The sequence below is a fragment of the Pituophis catenifer genome, unplaced genomic scaffold (genome assembly GCF_029215685.1).
Source record: "Pituophis catenifer annectens isolate HBS135680 unplaced genomic scaffold, rPitCat1.0.hap2 SCAF_1, whole genome shotgun sequence".
Classification (NCBI taxonomy): Eukaryota; Metazoa; Chordata; class Lepidosauria; order Squamata; family Colubridae; genus Pituophis; species Pituophis catenifer.
Window position 1 is genome coordinate 126,564,099 of NW_027256881.1, and position 21,071 is coordinate 126,585,169.

Here is a 21,071-nt window from a genome sequence, read left to right on the forward strand (position 1 = left end):
TATTAATTCTTCAGTCCTGCCTATTGCCTTGGAATTCCTTGGTGATCGTGGCAGCGGTTTAGTGACTGTGTGTATGTGTGTTTGTGTGTGTTTGTGTGTGCCGGGCCAAAGCCACACTGGCCCAATGTTTCTTCTTCGCACTGGGTAGACTGAGCCGGAGCGATGCAGGTAAACTGGGCTGAAGCGATACGGGTATACCAGGCCAAAGCGACATGGTCCAGCCCCTTACATTTTCCAGGATGACTTTGTAGGCTGGATCCAACCACATCGCAGGCCGGATCTGGCCCACAGGCCTTGAATTTGACACCCCTGAGATATACTTTCCCATATTTGTCCTTAATTTTTCAGTCTTCAGTTTCTTTGGATGATGCTGACTTCCTCTTTTATGAGATGGGAAGGCAAAAGCATTGCTTACGGTATGTAAATATGGCCCTAAATCTATTGGACGTCCATCCTATGTAATTTATACTATAGGAAGAGAAGTAGAAATGAAATAGAAACATTTTTAATTTTGTAGAATATAAAAATGAGAGACGGTTGTGACTTTTTAAGAATTTTGGTTTGGGGTCTACCTGAGCAGAATCCTTAGCATGCAGCTTATATTTTTCTTAGGAATAAATCCTCAAGAAATGACCATTTAACATTTTTCACAAACTGTATATTAATTTATATAGTTTATAATTTATATATTATATTATATTTATCTAATATAATGTTATTATATTATACAAATTATATATATGTGTGTGTGTGTGTGTGTGTGTATGTATATATACTCTCTCTCTCTCTCTCTCTCTCTCTGTGTATTCAATTTCACTTTATATATATACCCTGTTTTCCCCAAAATAAGACATCCCCTGATAATAAGCCCAATCGGGCTTTTGAGTGCATGGCAATAAGGCCAAGCGCTTATTTCAGGGTTCAAAAAAATATAAGTCAGGGTCTTATTTTCAGGGACACACGATAGGAACATTGGGAAAAAAACTATGTATTGTATTAAAAAATATTTAAATTAATTTCAAATTATGTGTCTGGACAATATGAATCATATTTTCAAATTGCTAAACAATACAAGTGCTGCGATATTCAGATCCGAAGGGATGTTATTTTGAGAAAACCTATTTTGCTTCTTAGTGATCTGATTTCTATCGCTACTGTACTTCTTTCAGCTGCATTGCCCTGTCACATCATTTTGCACATGTCTTATTGCTGCTTTGGGACACATTAAATGATGAGCTTGATTGCTAATTCAGTGCTCTGCAATGATTTATCCTGAAATAGATGTTTTTCCCCCCTCCTTCCCTTACCATCTTCAGAAGTATAAATTCTCTCTTAAGTCCCTCTCTCACTATGTCAGGATGGGTGGTGGTGATTGAGGAGAAACTATATTTATCTACTATCAACAGTTTTTCTCCTCCACCACATATCATTACAAAGACTGTCCCCTAGGTAATAAACACTGTTACATGGAATAAGAAGCCAAGCTATTTATGTCTATTTAGGGTTTATTTTTTATCCCTTTTTTAAAATATGTGATTTGAATTGAAAGTTTTAAACAAGACAAAAACTAATATAAAGTAATATAAAGTAAAGGGGAAAAAAGTAAGAGAAAGGAATAAAAAAAAGTGCAAGAAAAAAAATGAACATAAATAGGAAAGAAAAAAGATGTAAGGAGGCTTCCGATATTCTTCAGAGCAGTTATAAGTACAAATCTATTTTGACTCGAAAGTTATATTATACTACTCTTCCTTCTATAGTCTGTCCTGTCTAATCATCAAAACCAAAAGTCACAAGTTCATTTTTTCCTATTTGTATGCAAGAAGTCCACAAGAGGCTTCCAGTCGGCAATAAATGTAGGTAATGTCTTTTCTTTTGTCAAAGAAATTAATTTATTCATTTCAGCAAAATCTTTCAACTTTACCAACTTTTCCTCCGTAGTGGATAGTGTGGAATCTTTTCCATTTCTGCCTATATTAATATCACTACAGTAGTCCTATATTGAAATAATGTAGAATGCCAGGCTGAGCCCGAGGGAGGGGTCAAACCAGTGGTGGGATTCAAATAATTTAACAACCGGTTCTCTGCCCTAATGATTTCTTCCAATAACCAGTTCACCAAACTGCTCAGAAAGTTAACAACCGGTTCTCCCGAAGTGGTGCGAACTGGTTGAATCCCACCACTGGATCAAACACATCAGTCTTAAGTCCCTTTAAGGGACCCATAAAAGATCTAAACCCACCCCACCTTGAATCCCATTGACTCTTATTTACCGCCAACTTGCTTTGACCTGTTAGTAGTTCAGGTTCTTGTAGAGAACATTAGCATACAATTTATTTGAACTGCCTGGACTCCTGGTATCCTGTGCTTGACAAATAATCTTTCATGGTATTTAAAAAAAAAAAAAAAACTTTTTATCTATTAATCCTAAAAGGAAAACTTTTTTCCCCGGTTGTTTTCAGGAGGAGACTTCTTTCTTTCTCCAGTTAAACTCTCTAAACTTTGCTGCCTCTTTGCCCTCTGGAATGCAGCCCTCCCTTCTGGGAATCCAGACTCCATTCCACCATATTATCCCATTATTATCTGAGCTCAAGGCAGACATGGATTTTAATTTCTCCACAACTTAGTAGTATCCAGGAGATATTGAATTTCTTAAAGCATATTTATTCAAGTGCAGAACCAGGAACAAATATAACAGAGGTTCTTTTCATGAAGCTGATATACAGTATATTGTTTTGTTAGTGCAGTTGTGTCTACTCGTTTAGCCTTCTTTTATATATATAGCCTTTTTTTATATAAAAATCCATATATGTAGCAACTGATATTTGTGACACATTTACCTGTCATTGTCAAAGATAAGAAACATTTTATTTAAAAAAATGTACAGCAGAACTTTCAGCAACCTTATCATTATTTCAGTTCTGTATCCCTTCTCAGATTTTTTTTTATTATAAGACTACCTATTTGATAGCCTCAAAATCCCCTCGAGCTGTATAATTGTTGTCAAAGTTACATCAAAATGAAAGAGGTAAAAATAATGAATACATTGGCAATAGAGGAATCCAAGGCCTCACATTTTTTCGTGACAGCACACTATCAGGTTGTCACTGTGCCCTTGTGGCAAAAAAATAAATAAATTAGCCATTAGCATTAGCAGAATGGCTCACTCATAAAGTCTGCCGTGTTCCCGAACCATTTAAAATAGCCATTCAAAATCAGTCCCTCACCTTTATTATCCAGGAACGATCTCAGTATAATTCTACAACATTATTTTTCTCTGAATTGCTCTGTAAAGGAAATGGCAAACAGTTCAGGATAAAGCAAGTTAAAAGATAAAAATGAAGGAAATTAATGAAAACAAAAGACAGAATTTCAGAGAACATCCTTCAAAATGTAGCACATGGATGTCCTTGCACATGGTTTTTAAATGTTATGACCTTATGATGTTGTCTTCCTTTCATCCCCATCTTATAAAAGAGACAGTTTTAGCTGCTTTACTTTCAATATAATATTTTTCATCTCCTGAGTGTTGCCATGGACATGGACTGATATGGTTGATGACATACTTAAGGTTCAGAATTTGCCGAGCTCCAAAATCTGCTTTAGGCTACTGAGAATACATCCATACCTTTCGTTTGATGGGCACTATTTTCCTGGGCAATTTTGCTGGAAATCTGGTTGCTTCGGCTGGGCTTGCATCTGATCCACAGAGCAGTGAATCAACCACATGCCTCCTCAGCACCTGTCATCTAGTTTTCAATGTGTCTCTAGTGTATTTGTAGAAGAGTCCTACACATGCATTTAAAAATAGCTTGAAAAACAATTGTGGGAGGCGGGGAAATAGTTGAAGTGGGAAAAAGATTTGCAACTGCAGCAAGAAACTGCTCTGTGTCAATTATCAGCCAGATGGTTTTGAAATGCAGGTTCAGCCATCTTCTGAAACGGCATAAAATATGTATCCAATAATAGCCAAAATGCCCACTTTCACTTTCACTTCACTGTTGTTGTCGCTCTTTCAGAAAAAGGCTAAAGCTATGCTATCTGAAGAAGAAATGAGGGGCACTAGGAGGACCACATGTGAACTGCGAACTCTCTGTTCTTTATTGCACTAGTGCCTGGCAATTGTTTCTTAGGTTAGCTAGCTAAATGGTGGAAGGTCAAGTCCAGAGGTGGGTTTCAGCAGTTTCTGACCAATTCTGGAGAACCGGTAGTGGAAATTTTGAGTAGTTCTGAGAACCGGTAGTAAAAATTCTGACTGGCCACACCCCCATCTATTCTCTGCCTCCCAAGTCCCAGCTGATAGGGAGGAAATGGGGATTTTGCAGTATCTTTCCCCTGGAGTGGGGTGGGAATGGAGATTTTACAGTATCCTTCCCCTGCCATGCCCACCAAGCCATGCCATACCAAGCCCACCAAGCCACACCCACAGAACTGGTAGTAAACATTTTTGAAACCCATCACTGGTCGAGTCCCCACTGACAGGAGGGAAACTCTTTTGCTTTTCTATTGTGGAAGACCTACAGTAAACATGCTATTTGCCACTTGACAAGTTTTATTTAGAAACTGACCTATATATAGTACTCCAGTACTCAAATATTTAGACACATAGTAATACCTTCTGCTTGCCAGTAAGCATAAAGACCTTCAGCTCCTCATCAACTCAGTCTCAGAAATATCTGAAAAATATGGCTTGAAGCTTAACACCTCAAAAAGCAAGATCATGGTCGTCAGCAAACAACCCATTAATTTACCACTGATAAATTTGGAAGGAATACCACTAGAAAAAGTTGAAAGGCTCACATACCTCGGTTTTAATTTACATGCAAGCTGGGACATGATCACTAAAGTAAAGACAAAGATAGAGAAAACTCAAACAGCATTCTTCAGAATGAAAAAGGTCTTCTGCAGTCACGACATAAGCCTAAAACTGAAAATCAGGCTTGTCAGATGTTACATCTTTTCTATCCTGCTCTACGGAGTAGAGAGTTGGTCTCTGACAGAAAACCACTTGAAGAAACTAGAAGCATTTGAAATGTGGATTTACAGACAGCTGTTATGTATAAGCTGAGTTAGCCAAATCACAAACGAGGAGGTGATAAGCCGCCTGGGAAAGCAAAGAGAAATCATCAAAGCTATTAAAAAGCGAAAGTTAGAATATTTTGGACATGTGATGCGACACCCAGAAAAATACGACATCCTTCACTTAATCCTCCAGGGAAAGATTGAAGGCAAATGAGGTCCAGGCAGAAGAAGAACATCATGGTTTCAAAACCTAAGGGACTGGTTTGGACAAAACTCAGCAGCACTTTTTCATGCAGCTGTTGACAAAAATAGGATTGCCAACATGATCACCAACGTCCAATGACGGATATGGTTCAATAATAATAAGAAGTAATACCTTGTATATGGGATGGGACAATTCGCCACAGCCAACTCACCATGGGCAATTCACCACAGCCAATTCATGATGGCCAACTCACTTGCTGCGGGAGAATTGAACAATTCAATTTAATTACTTTAAATAATTTAAAAATATTTTCATTCACATTCCATTTTGTCCTTACGTTGATATCCTTTCTTTAATGATTCTATTCCACTATTTCTTCGATATTAGCGAAACTCTTGTCGCATGGCAAGTTGTCTCATGGAGAGCTGGCCATGGTGAGTTGTCCTACAGCAAGTTGGCATAGACCTCCCTCTATATTCACTGTATAGGTAATCCTTGATTTATGACCACAATTGGGACTGGAATTTCAGTCACTAAGTGATGTGGTCTGCATGATCAGACTTTATGTTATAACCATATCTACAATGGTGATGATCAGATTAAGTGAATAATGTGATCATTAGGCAAATCATACGGTTGTTAAATGGATCTGGATTCCCCAATTGATGTTGCTTTTGGAAATTGCCCAGGAAGGTTGCATATCACAATCATGTGACTATAGGATTGTCAGGCCCTAGCCCAAAGATGACACAGTGAGATCCAATCAAGTCCAATCCTTTATTTGCTTATACCTAATGGACAGACTATATTTTGCCAGATTATATCTATAATCTTATTGCTACAACCATGTTACTAACTTGGCAAGAAAGATTTACTTGGCAAGAAAGGTTAATTTCAAAATCTTATTTCAAATCCATGTGGCCTCCTAATTCATTTGTAATTTTACAAAATCAAGGTTCTAATCCCTCCTTTTGCTATTTAATCCAAAAGCAAACTCCTTGAATTTGTATTTAAAACTTCTTTTGGTAGGGGTTGAAGGAAACTCGCCTGGTGTTTTAAGATTCTTCAATCAAAAGGTTCCTCTTTGGGTGATAAGCAATTAACAAGCCATTTCTAAAAATGATTAGAAAAGGAAGTATGCAAACCCTATGTCTTTAAAGGTGTTGATTATGATTTGAGCAAGATAGACATCCCATCACCTCCCATTGCTCTACATCTGTCAAAGATTGCTGCCTTGCAGACTCCTTGCAAGGAACAACTACATGACATGCTTGTGGATGATCTCAAGTCCTCTCCTTGTCTGGGAGAGAAACTACAAAGAACTAATCTACTCACCAGCTCTTCATTTCGTCGTCAGTGCCGTCGGTTGTCAGCTCTGCTTCTAGCAGAGACATCTTCAGTTCGCTATTTCTTCCTCAGGAGTTGAAGTCGCATGCTACTCAAATTCTAATTCATGTTATTGTTTTCCAAAAAAGCGTTACATTCCTTCAGAATAGTCACTTAATGATCATTGACTGGATATACATTTCAGTGGCATTATTCCACTGAGCTGGTTAATACCACAATGATAATATGTTAATCTGATTTCTTTAAAAAATATATTTTTTAAAAAAACATCTTTTTTAATCTACATTTTAGCAGTTAATGGAAGGGCAACTATTCAGTAGTGGAAATTGTAAGAAATTCTGCTTTCATCTCTTCCAACTTTGCTAGAGAAATGCATTCTGTCTTGAATAAACATAACTAAACCTTCTGAAAGGTTATTCTGCAAATGCCTCTGGTACAAATCATATCACATTCCCATTTCCTGTTATTTTCTTACGGAAGAAAAAAAGTGAAACCATCCCCATTGACATATCTAGCTCTACTTCAGCAGTTAATTAGTAATAAGATTTTGAGTGCTGCATGGAAGCGAACTGTAGTTCTGCTTGTCATCTAAATAACTTGTGTAAATTGCACTATCTATTGATTTTTAGATGATAAGATGTACTTTTATACTTTAAGCTTTGGGTTCAATCAGCATCTCATGTATTTTAGATTAATCCATAAAAATGTGAGTGGGTTGCAAATTATATTCATTTTTTTTTTGTTGCCATGAATTGCATTGGCTGAAAGCCAATCATATGTTTGTGCAGCAACCAGTTTAAGCACTATTCAATTTCTTCTACACAGGAGTGGCATTTTGAAGTGAATTACCAATTCATTTTCAGTCACGGTGGGCTTTTGCCAATATAATATAAAGACCAGAGCTGGCAAGGCATCAGGAGTTACATAGTTTTCCAGGATTTTCCTTGACTGTGTTTGTGTCATCATATTTTAGTGAGCAACCTTCTATGCCATATAAATCAAACCCTGTCCCAGTCTCCCATGAAACACAGCAAAACGGACATCAAACATGTCTTCATTTATCTTAATTCTCAGTTTATCTTACATGATGGGAGAGAAAAGCTACAAGAGATTCAGGTTAAGTAGAGGAATCTTTCATTATTGCAAGGCAATGTTTAACTCATCCATCATTTTTCTGCCCTGGCTTGACCTAAGCCGGTAGCATGAGTAAATAACCTGCCATACAAGAAAAGACATATTGTGGCACAAAGTAACAACCCACTTGTTCTCCAAATACCTTACCTAGCCAGTAAGAGAAATGAAAATTAAATGGCAGTAAACAAAGATTGCTCATAATGTTCAAAAGATTATAATTTATAAGGAATTGTCCCCAGTGTGAAGACTAGGAACTAGGGAAAGACATACGTCTTTGAGATAGGATTTTGAAATGTGGCATGGACTGACCAATATGTACAGAGGAGAGCTTGAAAATTATGAAGCTGGGCCTTTCCAAGGATCAACATTTATGTATTTGTTAACTTTATATAGCCTCCCATTTTATGCTTGTGAGCCCTGTGGAGTAGAGAAGACAATCACGTAGTTCCTCCAATCTTTCTCAATAGAGTTGCCATTTTCTGAGAGAGCCTTCCAAGTGTCAGATATGGAAGCAGCCTTTATATACATTGCAAACGTATTGTATTTGAGCGATCCACTTCAATATTCTTTTCCAGTTACACCTTCTATATTTGCAGCATTACCATTTTTCAGCATTTTGATAAAGTAGTTGGCAAGTGGTTATAACTAAATAATCTTCCATCACTTTTTCCCCCTTAGGCATTAACATGATAGCATTAGTTTTCAATTCTATTCTGTAACACATTGCTACTATTCCAACACAAAATTTCTAAAGTCCTTCTTCCAAAATTCCCTCTCTTTGACTTCATTCAAATAATTCCCTTCCTTTGTTTTTAATTCCATTGACTCTGCTGGAAGTTTCTTGTTAGTCTTTCTAATTCATTTCCAAAAAGTTTTTTTTTTAAAAAAACAAAATCTGCCAACATCACTCTGCGTTTTCTTTCCCTCTTTTAATCTTAACTTGTTTTTAGTCTCTTTGGATATATTCTTTGTAGCTATCATTTTCTCTATGTGTATTTTATATATAAAAAGAACACATGATCCTTATGTGGCAGAGTATAAGGAGAACAAAAGAAGACTGTAATGTTATATCCAATACATTTTTTCCACATCAGTGCCTTCTAGAAGTTTTAGACTTTAACTCTTCTAATCCCAAATTGAGTTGTTCATCATATAATGTTGATTATATAATGCCATTAGATCCAGCAAGGTTGAGTAAGGATCTAAGGAAAGCAACATGACTTGAACAAATTAGAGAAATTAGGAGATACGGGTTTGGTCTTACTCTTAGGGAAAAAAGAGATAATCTAGAACAGGTGACAGGACAACGGACCCCTCTAGGGCAGAAAGAAAACAAAAAGAATAGGCATTGTTGAGAGTTCACTACATAAAACTGAAATGAAAATGATCTTTAACTTGATATTAGTGACAAGATAAGTTCTATTTGGCCCTTCTAGGAAATTCAGACTTGCTGATAATCTTTTGAAACATGGATAGAAGGCACACTCCCCAAATCAAATCAACACTTCTTCATTTAATACTAATTAAGGCAGAACACTTAATTGAGGAATGCTTATTTATTTATTACCCTTATATGCCCATTTCTCTTGGAAGCGACTTTAGGTGGATTACAATAAATAAAAGCCTTAGGTGAAAGATTAAAACATTAGAACAATGAATATTAATCTTGAAATTGATCTGAAAATTAACAAAGTTGGGGAGGTAGGGAGCAAGATGCACATAGGGAGGAGCTGGGGTTCTTATCTTAGTCCATTAACCACCTCCAGAATAACATGCCCTCAGTTGGCAGAGCCAGGTCTTCAGGTCCTTTTTGGGTGTGGATCTGACCTTGGGGTCACAATGTTCCAGAGGGCAGGAACCATGGCATTCTTTTCCTGGACCCCACTTGCTGGAATTCCTTGATTGACAGGGTCACAGTTGGCATGGGTGGGGCAGACTAATTCCATTGTAGTGAGATGGTTCTTCAGATAACCTGAACCATGCATAAAGGGCTTTAAAGGTTAAAAAACATTATTGCAGAAAATAACCATAATGCTGTCATTCTTAATTTTAAGAGAAATTATAGCTGAGAGTAGCTAAGAATAGCAGATTTTAGTAAACTCAGAGCAAGAATAAATTGAATTTCATAGCAGTAGGTGCTAAATAAAAAATGGTGCTGAAGGTGGATTGGCATTTCTGACAAAGATTGCACATAAACACAACTGCAGAAAGATTTCACAAGTTTTAAAAATGGAGAGCAGCAAAAAAAAAAAAAAAAAAAAAGCTAATGTGACTATACTAAAAACATAGCCAAAAACCAAAGGCAACAGAAAGAGTATAAATCAAAGCTTCTATAAATATATTCAAAATAACAGGAAGAGAAAGTGAAGATAGAAAAATCCTAACAGGCTACGAAGCAAAGGCCAAATCTATTCAACTATTCGTTTTGGTTCAGTTTTCATCAACAAGGAAATACAACTCATGCATGTAACTTTCTTAACAGAATAACAGTGTTGGAAAGGACCTTGGAGGTCTTCTAGTCAAGCAGGAAACCCTGTACCATTTTAGACAAATGGTTGTCCATTATCTCCATTGTTGGATCACCCACAACTTCTGGAGGGAAGTTGTTCCACTGATTAATTGTTGTAACTGTCAGGAAATTTTTCCTTAGTTCTAGGTTGCTTTCCTCCTTGATTAATTTCCATCTGTTATTTCTTTTCTTGCCTTCTGGTACTTTGAAGAATAGGTTAACCCCTCTTCTTTGTGGCAGCCCCTCAAATATTGGAACACTGCTATCATGTCACCCCTAGTCCTTTTTTTCATTGAACTAGACATACCCAGTTCCTGCAACTGTTTGTATGTTTTGGATGTCTGTCCCCTAATCATCTTTGTTGCAACCATCTTTGTTTTAACAACAACATGGAGGTCATTTGGCAATTCTTTCTTTGGAGTTTATGTTGGAAAATAATTCAGACAGAAGCAGATGGATCTAGATGCTTCAGAAAAAAGTGGTAGATGTCAAAATAGTTTCAATTTTAAAGTATTGGTTGACATCTGATCATAGAAGATCAAAGCAATCAACAGTCCTTGTCCATAATTCAGATCCCAACAGGTGACTTCCTTGTAGAATTGAAAATATTTACCAAAATAACAAGAAACAGACAGTAGAATATTGCATAAATATATCTTCAGATTAAAATTACCTGTGCTAATGTAAAGTATATCAAACAAATACAAAACATAATGAGATTATAACATTGTCTGTGATCTCATCAGAAATGTATTAGAAAAATACTTTTCTGGATCGAGAATAAGCTGTTGTGTTACTTTGAATTCTGTTGGGAAGGGTTTGGATCACAGAGAACAGACAGTAGTAACAGATTTTTCATATAGAAAAGACAAAGGGAGTCAGTGAGTGATATATAGAAGTAATTATTTTAATGAAATTTTGGAACAAATATCAATATGTAGAAACATTGACAGTTGAACCAGTTATAGCAGCTCATAGATTTTTGTCAAGCCTATCTTTAGGGCTATTTCTCATGCTGTGAAACTCTAAATAGGAATGCACTACAAGAGGGTCTATGCCCGTGATGGCGAACTGGTGGCATGCATAGCCATATTGGTGGGCTCGCGAGCTCAGCTCCAGTGTGCATGTGTGTGCCAGCCAGCTGATTTTCGGGCCTTCTGGGCCCACTGGAAGTAGGAAAATAAGCTGTTTCCTGCTTCTGGAGGGCCTCAGGGAGTGGTGGGGAAGGCCCGTTTTCTCTCTCCCCAGGCTCCAGAGCTTTCTAGGAGCCTGGGGAGGATGAAAACGGCCTTCTCCACCACCACCACCCAGAGGCCCTCCAGGGGGGGTGGAAATGGCCCATTTGCCAGCTTCCAGTGGGACCGGAAGGTCCATTTTTCTCTCTCCCCAGGCTCCAAAGCTTTTCTAGGAACTTCTATCTGTATAAGCTGTATCATTGTGGGACCGGAAGTTGGCAAATGGGCTGTTTCCAGCCTCCGGAGGGCCTTCCAGGGGATGGGGAAGGCCGTTTTTGCCCTATCCAGGCTCCTAGAAAGGCTCTGGAGTCTGGGGAGAGAGAAAAATGGGCCTACCGGGCCCACCATGCCATCGTGTGCCAGGAGCGGGGGAGCGTGTGGGGGTTGCATTCACATACGCGGGGGCGGGACGCATAGAATTATGGGTGTGGGCACGCGCGTGGGCGATCCCCCCCATCGCTCCCCCTGCTTTTGGCATGCGATGGCAAAAAGGTTAGCCATCACTGGTCTATGCATTAGTTCTGAAAATAAATGACATACTTGCTTTGCTGGGCTTTTCACTGTACCTTTAAAAAAATGGTTATAATTTTCTATTCTTGTATGCATATGGACCTGTCACTAACCAATATCTTACAAAGGAAATAAAGTAATAAAAAGGTCCTAGGAACCAATATCACAAGAACTTGATAATATGGGATTACAATTCAAAATTTATCTGGCAAATGCCTTTACATATTATTTCTTGGAATAAGACAAATTTAAACATACAAAACAGTCCTGTGACTCACAATTCATCACTATCCTGTGTCTCACTCCATTTTTGCTGGCAGAGGCACCGTGGGCTGGTCCTTCGCTGTTTCCAGGGTGGCTCTGTGGGCCAAATCTAAGCACCCCACAGGCCAGATCCGGCTCCCAGACCTTGAGTTTGACACCCCTGCTCTTGACAATCTCTCTCAATGACTTCATAGCATACAACAGGGTCCCCAACCCCCGGTCCACAAACCGGCCACCAGTCCACAGCGTGCCAGAAACTGGGCCACACAGATGAGTGAAGCCCCATCTACACACACCTGTGTGAATGGCGTTTAACTGGATAGCATATTGCCAACACTTTGCAAAGGGGCAAGATCAGAGATGCAAAGACTTCATGGTTATCAATTAGGTATTCTTAATATTAAAAAATAAGGTAAAGGTTTTCTTGTCCAGTTGTGTCTGACTCTAGGGCATAGCGCTCATCTCTATTTTTTGGCCAAAGAAGCCAGTGTTGTCTGAAGACAGTGTCTGTGGTCATGTGGCCATCATGACTATAGGCCAAGGGCACACAGAAGGTGTTACCTTCCCACCAAAATGGTACCTATGAATCTAATTGCATTTGCATGCTTTCGAACTGCTAGGTTGGCAGGAGCTGGGGCAAGAACGGGATCTCAACCCGTTGCATGGTGCTCAGGTCTCAAACCCAGGCTGTCAGCTTTCCACCTGACAAGCTCAGCATCTATAACCACTGAACTATTATGCCCCTATTCTTAATATTAATCTGAAATAATTGTGAAATCTTGGGAACTGAAATTGGAATTTCCAAGCCTCATTTATAGTGAGTTGATCAAGCATCTCTTTGAATGCTTTTTGAAATGCTTTTTCCCAGGTACAGTGTTTGGCAACCTGGGCTAAATTGCATTTCTTGCCCTCTACTATCACATGAGTGTTGAAGCTTGTTATTTTTTCCTTTCATTTTCCCCAACCTGTCACATAAATAATATTTGATGGTGTAGGAATGGCTACATGTACAAATGCTGGTTTCATTTCACTTTTGTTTTATTTTGGGAGGAAAAGTTGAGCTGTTTCTGTTGAAACAGCTGTTGAGCTGTAATGATTCCTGAGTTATTTTTTTCAGACAAGATTCAAATTTATTTTTGAAGGTGTGTTGGAAGTGACACTTAGAACAATTGGTCTTCAACCTTCCAAAAAGTGCAAGCGTCCCATTCACTTACTGTATATATTTGTGGATAAATCAAGAATCAGGCCTGAAAATACTCCCCCCAAATTGGATTCGGTTTATCTGTGGGCCAGAGCTCAGATTTTCTAAAGCCTGTCACGACCTTAAAATTGCAGAGTTTTATAAATGATGATGTAACACTTTGCAGTTTCCCCCCTATTGTTGTGGTTAAAACTTCGAGGATGAGCTTATCTGCAGGTGACACATTTTTTTCATGGTTGAATTTTTGAGGGTCAGCTTATCCATGGATGGGCTAATCCACAATTATACAGTATATGGTCTATCACTACAGCTAGTTCCACTATTGGTGTCTGCAATCTGTGTTCATTTATTTGTTTGCTTCTTTGTTTTGTACTATCCTTGTTTACAGAATTTCAGATGGTGTGTACGGTGGTGCTTCCACGTCATATTTAGCTTACAACGGTCCTCTGAAGTGGTTTGATATGCACACTCATACATACTTCTACGCATACATTTACAAAACTATTTTCTCCTCAGTTTCTGTTGCTCAGAGATAGTTCTCGTTGTGGAATCATTTTTGCACTACATCATTGGAGGGAAACTGTGATGGTTTGGTTCCTCTGTTGTCAATGTAATTGGCTCCCATAGCGAAATTTCAGTGCTGCAGTAAATTCTATCAGATTCAAGAGTGTCTAGAAAGCAACTGTATGTAGGATTCTATTCCTCAGACAATTTCCTTCATTATTTTTTTAAATCTTCCTTTTCATAAAGAACAAAAGGCGTTTTATAAAGCTCCAAGGAAAAGCAAGCATATTTGACTAAAGTAGATAGCTATGTAGACAGTTCTGTGGATAAGGAGATACTAGTTTTAGTTATCTTTCCTTTTTTTCTTTACCCTTTTCCATAATTCCTTTTTGTAGATCTTGTTCTTCTGTGCAATTTGCAGTGTGTTGTTTATTCCAAGACTGGAGAAGCTGATGGTGTCTACCTATCTATGTATGCATGAACGATTCTTTATTATGGTTCAGATAACTTTTAAGAACTGAACTGTGCTGAACCACTGATATTTCTTTCTTCTGACAGAATTTCTAAAGAATCCTTTTGTTCTATTAGTTATGCTAGGTAGCTAATAGTTTGGTTGTTTCTGTTTTTTTTAAAAAAAATCTTGGTAGTTCCTATATATTGTACTGTTATACAGTGCTGTTTAGCTCAGTAAATGCCAGCAAGGGGACCAGTACCCTTGACACATATTGATTGCTGCAGCATTAAGGAAAGCATAGAAGCCTGAAAATAATGAGAATAAAGGATACACATGCTACTGCCAAAGCCAGCAGCCCAACGTAGGTGAAATGGCATTCTGCGTTTGATAACTCAGCTGCCTATTAGCAACCTCCAAGCAGAGATGTCTGGCGAGTGAGCTGCTGTATCAATTGAACAAACAAGCAAAAAAAACAAATGGCTTACTATTGGTGGGAAGGGAGGGGGAGGCAGTCATCCCCAACAGCAAATGTTGTTGTCAAAAAGGGAATAACAAAACTTTATTATTCTTTAGTATAAGCTTGTTATACCTTGAGGGGTCCTTGGTACTCTCTGAGGTTGGTTGTTTCCTTGCCAGATGTTTCATTACCCAACCTAGTAACATCGTCAGCACTGATGATGTCACCTAGGTTAGGTAATGAAACATTCGCAAGAAAACAACCAACCTCAGAGAGCACCAAGGACTCCTCATTTCAAGCCTGAGCTACAAATATTCTCCTTTATTGTTATATCTTTATGGGCAGGAGGGTTGAAAGGAAGGTACTTTGGTTTTGAGCCACAGCAGAAGTTGCCCTCTGGGTCAGTTGTGGATTACATACAGAGAGACGGAAAGTCCATGTTAGAAAAGTTTTTAGTTTAGGTTGTAGAGGTCAGTAAGATCTTGGAATGTCCCAGCAGCTACAATTAAGCCAGATTTCTTTTATCAAGAAAAACTTTGTTTATTTAAAATCAATAAACTATTTACATTTTAAATCACAGAACATTGTATCTTGGTCTTTATTTATTTCTGAGGTAAATGTGCCTAGAGCATAATCCCTTCTTCTCTCTTTTTTCCTGTGTGTCTCCTCTTTGTCTCCCATGTGTCTCCCAATGTATGTGGGTAAAGGGGGTCATATTTATAGAGTGGCTAAGCCACTCCCCCTTCAGTCCCTTAGACAAAATGGAGGGAAAGTATAAACACAAAACCATCCTTCCAGTATAGACAGTGTGGTTCAGTGGCACTGTTTTAGATAATTATCTGACAGTCCATGACATCCTACACAATTCCAAAGGTTGTTGCAACTCCCAAAGGTTTAGGTTTCCCTTCTTCTTTGGGAGAACTAACATAGAGCGAGTGCTCAAATTCCCCAGAGTTCCTTCACCTATGGGATTTTGTCTCTCGGAATTGCAGATTTGATGCAGCCTTTGACTAAGAGGGAAAGAGGGTAGCACAAAGAACACAGCCTGGATCATGACACTTCTAGTGTTATTTTTAAAAGGTATACCTGCTGCTGTCTCTTGGTCTAGCTGTGCCCTCAAGACTGTCAAGGAGACAGGGGAAAAAATGGCTACAGCCCAGAACATCCGTTTAAAACGGGGTTCTTTGTGAGCTGTTTTGGAAACCAACTGAGCTTTAAAAGCAATATAGGAATGAGTACAAATACATGCCTTTTCATGCACGTAGAACTATACTTGGAAAGGCATAGAATCTTAGAAACAGCAACAATTCACTCTGGCTTTATCCATTCATAATAGTGCTGAAATGGGAGAACCAGTTTTTCAAAATCATTTGTCAAACTATAAAGCATTCTCCATTTGTGGTTTTCAAAAACTTACAGGGGAGATTTTTTTTTTCCTGCAAAGAGGGAGAAAAAGTCTTCAGTTGTCAATTGCCACTTGATATTGCTCATCAGATGATAGCGTTCAAGATAGCGTTGTTATCTTCTATGATGTGGGACTTTCATGAGCCTTTGGGAACATCAACATATTGCTGATCCAGAAATAACAACTTTGAGTTTGCACATTAGTTTTGAAAGTCCTAAACAGAACACAAATTGACTTTTCTTTCCAAAAATGAATTTTGCGTAGCATTATTTTTTTCAAGTTTCAGTTTATTTTTTTCTCACCAAAGAACACATTTTAGGTAGCCAACAGGTTCAGTGGGATTGTTTAATTTCATTCTTATTTTAATAAATAAATAGTCACATTCTCCTCTGCTTTCCCCCCCAAAATCTCTTTCATTTCTTTATCTTGCAGGCTTTCTGGATTTCAGCTGCCATCATCTCTTGTTAGCACAGGTTCTATTCTGACGCTTTGTTTTACGACTGATTTTGCCGTGAGCGCCCAAGGATTCAAGGCTATCTACGAAGGTAAGATGCTGTATTTTAATATGCAAACAGACTTACAACTTGAATGGCATGGGTGCTTTCGTTGTGGATAGATTTGAATCCCTAAGAGAACTTGCATAATTGTTGTGAGAACATTGAATATCTTGTTGAAATTATATTGGCAATGATTGGATTGGTAGTTTTGGAATGGTTTTGGATTTGTTTTAAAAAAGAGAGTTTTCCTTAGAAGTTTAGTTGTGCAAAATACTGACTTTGTTTTATGGTTTATTTCATTTTCCAAATAACTTGAGTTGCAAAAATATAGCTTTAAGTCAAGTGTTATTTCTACATTCTTATCAGAGGCAGTGTATACTTTCTTATGATACAACCCTGTATGTGTGTGTCAGTGTGTGTGTGTGTGTGTGTGTGTGTGTGTGTGTGTGTGTGTAAGAGAGAGAGAGAGAGAGAGAAAACACTACATGTAAGTATTTTTATATTTTATTCATTTTACTTGCAACTTCTGTAAACTGTCCTCATAAAAAGATTTGGAGCAATCTAGTATAAATAGCACAAATAATCATCAGTACTTAGTCATCATTAAATCAGATGGCTTTACCATCATATCACCCTGTGAGTCCAAAATTTATTATCAACCAATGTGAAATGGTTTTAAGGGCCTTTAAAGGCTTGGAATAATTCTGGGGCCACCATATTCCCCACTGAAATTAATGCTGTTCAAGGCATCCACATGGACGTATCCATTTAGATGCTTGTTAAAATATAGAGATACTTACTCAGCATTTCAATACAACAGCCATTCAGATGCTTATCCAAATGTGGATACAGTAGCTCTGTATTGCATTGCTTTTCAGTGGAATATACATTTGTGTGTATGTTAGTAGTCAGATTGTTTTGACTGTCTCTGATAATGTCAAAACCTAAGAAATAGCAAGAAGCAACTGATAGGGAAGTAGTTTACTCCATTCATAAATAAAAACGGAGAAGCAAAAAGAGAAAATAAGGCTATACTGCAAGGGTGCAATGTTACGTTTATTTATCTGAAAACATTAAGCTTAGTTGTGTTAACACACATTTGAATTGACCTCAATGGAATTGATTTTACATGCATAAATTTGTTTTGTTGTAATGAGATGTTCATGCATGCTTTCTCAAAAGTATTTTTTTATTAAATGAACACATTTATAGATAAGAATGCTAATAAATTCTCAGGAGGTTTTGAAAGATCAGAGAGATTCTCTCAGTATATACCTTCTTGAAACCAGCATGCCAAAGAAATGTCTAATTCAGAGCTGTTTGTCAAGTTTTGTTGTATAGAGATATTTTTTTTTTATGAGGGAAGTTTACAGGCTGATGAAATGAATGAAATTGAATAATACGGTAAACTACACACAACAATTTTTGAGAATCAAAAAATGAATATTTGAAGCACATTTAAACGGATAGAGTTCCCCTCTTGTGGCTGAACAGAATCAAACTAAAGCAGAGTAAAAATTCTAAACTATTTTTTCCATTCTGTACTTATCTTTATATATTAGCATATGGTAAACTTTAGAGATCAGTTGAATCTTGTGAAGTTCCATTCTGGAGGCAAAACTGTAGGCCATGAAAAGGATCAACTGCAAAGTGAATGAAAGTCAAATGTATTTCTCTATTTTTCTTCTAAGCACTTAATTTTATTCATCCTTTGTAATACTAGAAGTCCCAAACTCTTTGAAAGTCCTGAGCTAGTGAGAGAAATATTTGGACCTTCAAAAGAAAACGTTGCTTATCTCTCATTAAATTTTCTTCCTGAACCTAAAACTACCTTTTACTATTAATGCTGTAATATCACAGTGGTTATAACCCTTGCCTTCCAAGCAGTAGATTGGTGGTTCAACACCTATCAGGATTGTCTTAATAACTATTTTTTTTTAATACTAATCTTCCTATTTTTCCATTTTTTAAAAAAATACCCTGTGGTTCTCTAGTTCATCAAGTTTCTTTTTTATCATTGAACCTAGAAGGATTTCACCCTGAGTTCTCAAATAGCAAAACAAAAAAATACAGAAAAGCATAGAAAGCGCAGGAAATAAAAATAGTAATTCTTTAAAAAAAAAAAAGCTGGATTTTGAACCATCAATCTGATGTTTATAATGCCAACATTGCAACCATTGAGTTATTATAGGCTCATGGTAAATGCAGCTCTAGGAAGTATGAGAGAGCATGGAAGCATTGACTGTGTTGAAAAGCTGTTCCCGCCTCTATGAAAATGCCAAACAATTGCTGAGTTCATCCCGTGCACTCAAAATGACCTAACATGAAAAGTGTACTTTGGAAGTGAAGCAGAAAGAAATGGATTCTGAAGTATGCTAGACAGGAACTACTCCCTTGGCATGCTCAATATTTTAGTGGGATGAATTTCAGGTCCAATTTGATCCCTATGCATTCCCTTCGCAGGCAAAGAGGTAAAGGCAGATGATGGGAAGAAGAGGGAAGAGGCACACCCACAAACAGTACAGTATGATCATGCCTTATAGCACTCCAGTCTTAAATTTAGTTTCAGAGAAAGTGAGAGGGCAAAGAGTGAATGTTCAAGCAGTATAATTCCCATTCTTTCTTCTATTGTCTTTGGTACAAACCTCGCACCTCTCTGTCAGTCTACCGGCCTACCTAACTTATAGCATCTACCAGTATCTATTTAAGCTTCTTTGTTATATGTTTACTGAAAAATTATCATTTTGTTTTTTGTCAGATATGCAATCCCCTAGAATGCCTTTGTCCTGATCATTTTTTTTTTTTAGCAATCATCTTCTTAGAATTTTACGATTCTTCTACATGTAAACATGGAGCCATTAGTATGGTGTTACATGTAATCTGGGTATCTATCCATGGTTTGGAATTTTTGTTACCGAAAAATAATATATTTCTAGGATTCAGTCATGAGGCAGGAGAGGGTTATAGGATAGATCCGCAGTTACATTTTAAATAGTTTTTTTCTAAATCATCCTAAATAAAACAGTATTTTTAAAAATTATCCCTGGCATTAGTTAACTTTCAGTATGCACAAGGTATATAGTCTCTGTACATTGGGAAGGAAGGGGTGATGAGTACCTACCTCTATACCATATAAGTATCATCATTTTGTATCCATAGAAATTCTTAAAATGATTAAAAATCTCGAAGAATCAAAGTTCTAATTGTAAGGAGCATCTCTCTCTCTCTCTCTCTTTTTCTTCCTCCCTCTCCTCTTATGAATTATGACAGGATGATAGTTGCCTCCATTAGCCTACGTTCACAGACCACATGTTTTATGAACCCAGGTTTATATGCCAGTTGTAGCAACAATTCTATCATTTATTTCAAGCATGTTGAAAATCAGCATCCTTCCTTGCTACATTTATTTAGACAAAATGTTTGCTACTAAATTCTCAGTGGCGATGAGGGGACTGTTGGGAGATAAAAAAACAACAGATTTGGGATAGACTGTCATGGAGAAAATCTATGTGGTCGTTAGGAATTGAAAACAACTTGATGGCACATAATCAGCGGTGAAGTGCACTTACCTTCACTACCGGTTCAGGAGTGTGAGCGTGTGCCTCTTCTGCGCATGCTTAGAGGGTCAAAAACGGAATGTAATGACGTCCCGGTGGGTGGGCGGAACCTCCCACCACCAGCACTATCGGTTCACGCAATCTGGATAAATCCAGCTGGATTTCACTGCTGCACATAATCAACATGTCAGGGTTCTAACCAGTGCCTTAACACAATTAAGAGTCTCAAGCCATCTGGCAATAAAAATCCAGTCTTTTATTAAGAGCACCATGTCAGCATTACCTAGGTGAAGCCAACTCTGATTTCACCCCCTTCACGCCTTGCCTCTGACTCTGTTTCCCTCCCACCCCCCCCAAAGTGTGTCACTCGGTCACATTCCCCAAAGAGATAATTTTGCGGGTTGTAGAAGTCACTCCCTCCAGGCATTGCTGGTATTCACGGAGATGGCCTTGACTTGCTCAGCCAGTATGCATCTTGTTATGACTGAGGGGTAAATTCCTTGGTGCAGCTGTGAGGTGCAATTTCCCATCTCCTGGGGATGGCAACCCAGGAGCAGGTCAGGGAAGCCTCACGAGTTGACACATCAGTTCTAAGACACAGGGAGAAATCTATCTGCCACATCCTTATACAGAAATGAAGTCCATTGGGCCATGAGTGACAAGGTTAATACATGCTGGAGCTGATGGAATTAAAACAGTAGGCAAAAACATTAGGAGGGCTCCAATTTAATAAAGGATGCTTTAATAAACATGCACGGGTTTAATGTTCAACC

At 37.9% G+C, this 21,071-nt stretch overlaps 1 protein-coding gene across 1 annotated transcript in view; it reads left to right on the plus strand.

Annotated features, from left to right (window-relative positions):
- CSMD1 (CUB and Sushi multiple domains 1) overlaps nt 1-21,071 on the plus strand; it is a 1,157,523-nt gene that overhangs the window by 379,715 nt on the left and 756,737 nt on the right. The window contains exon 3 of the mRNA XM_070954938.1: nt 16,677-16,789. Within this exon, the coding sequence (XP_070811039.1) occupies nt 16,677-16,789 (113 nt within the window). The remainder of the gene's footprint in view (nt 1-16,676; nt 16,790-21,071) is intronic.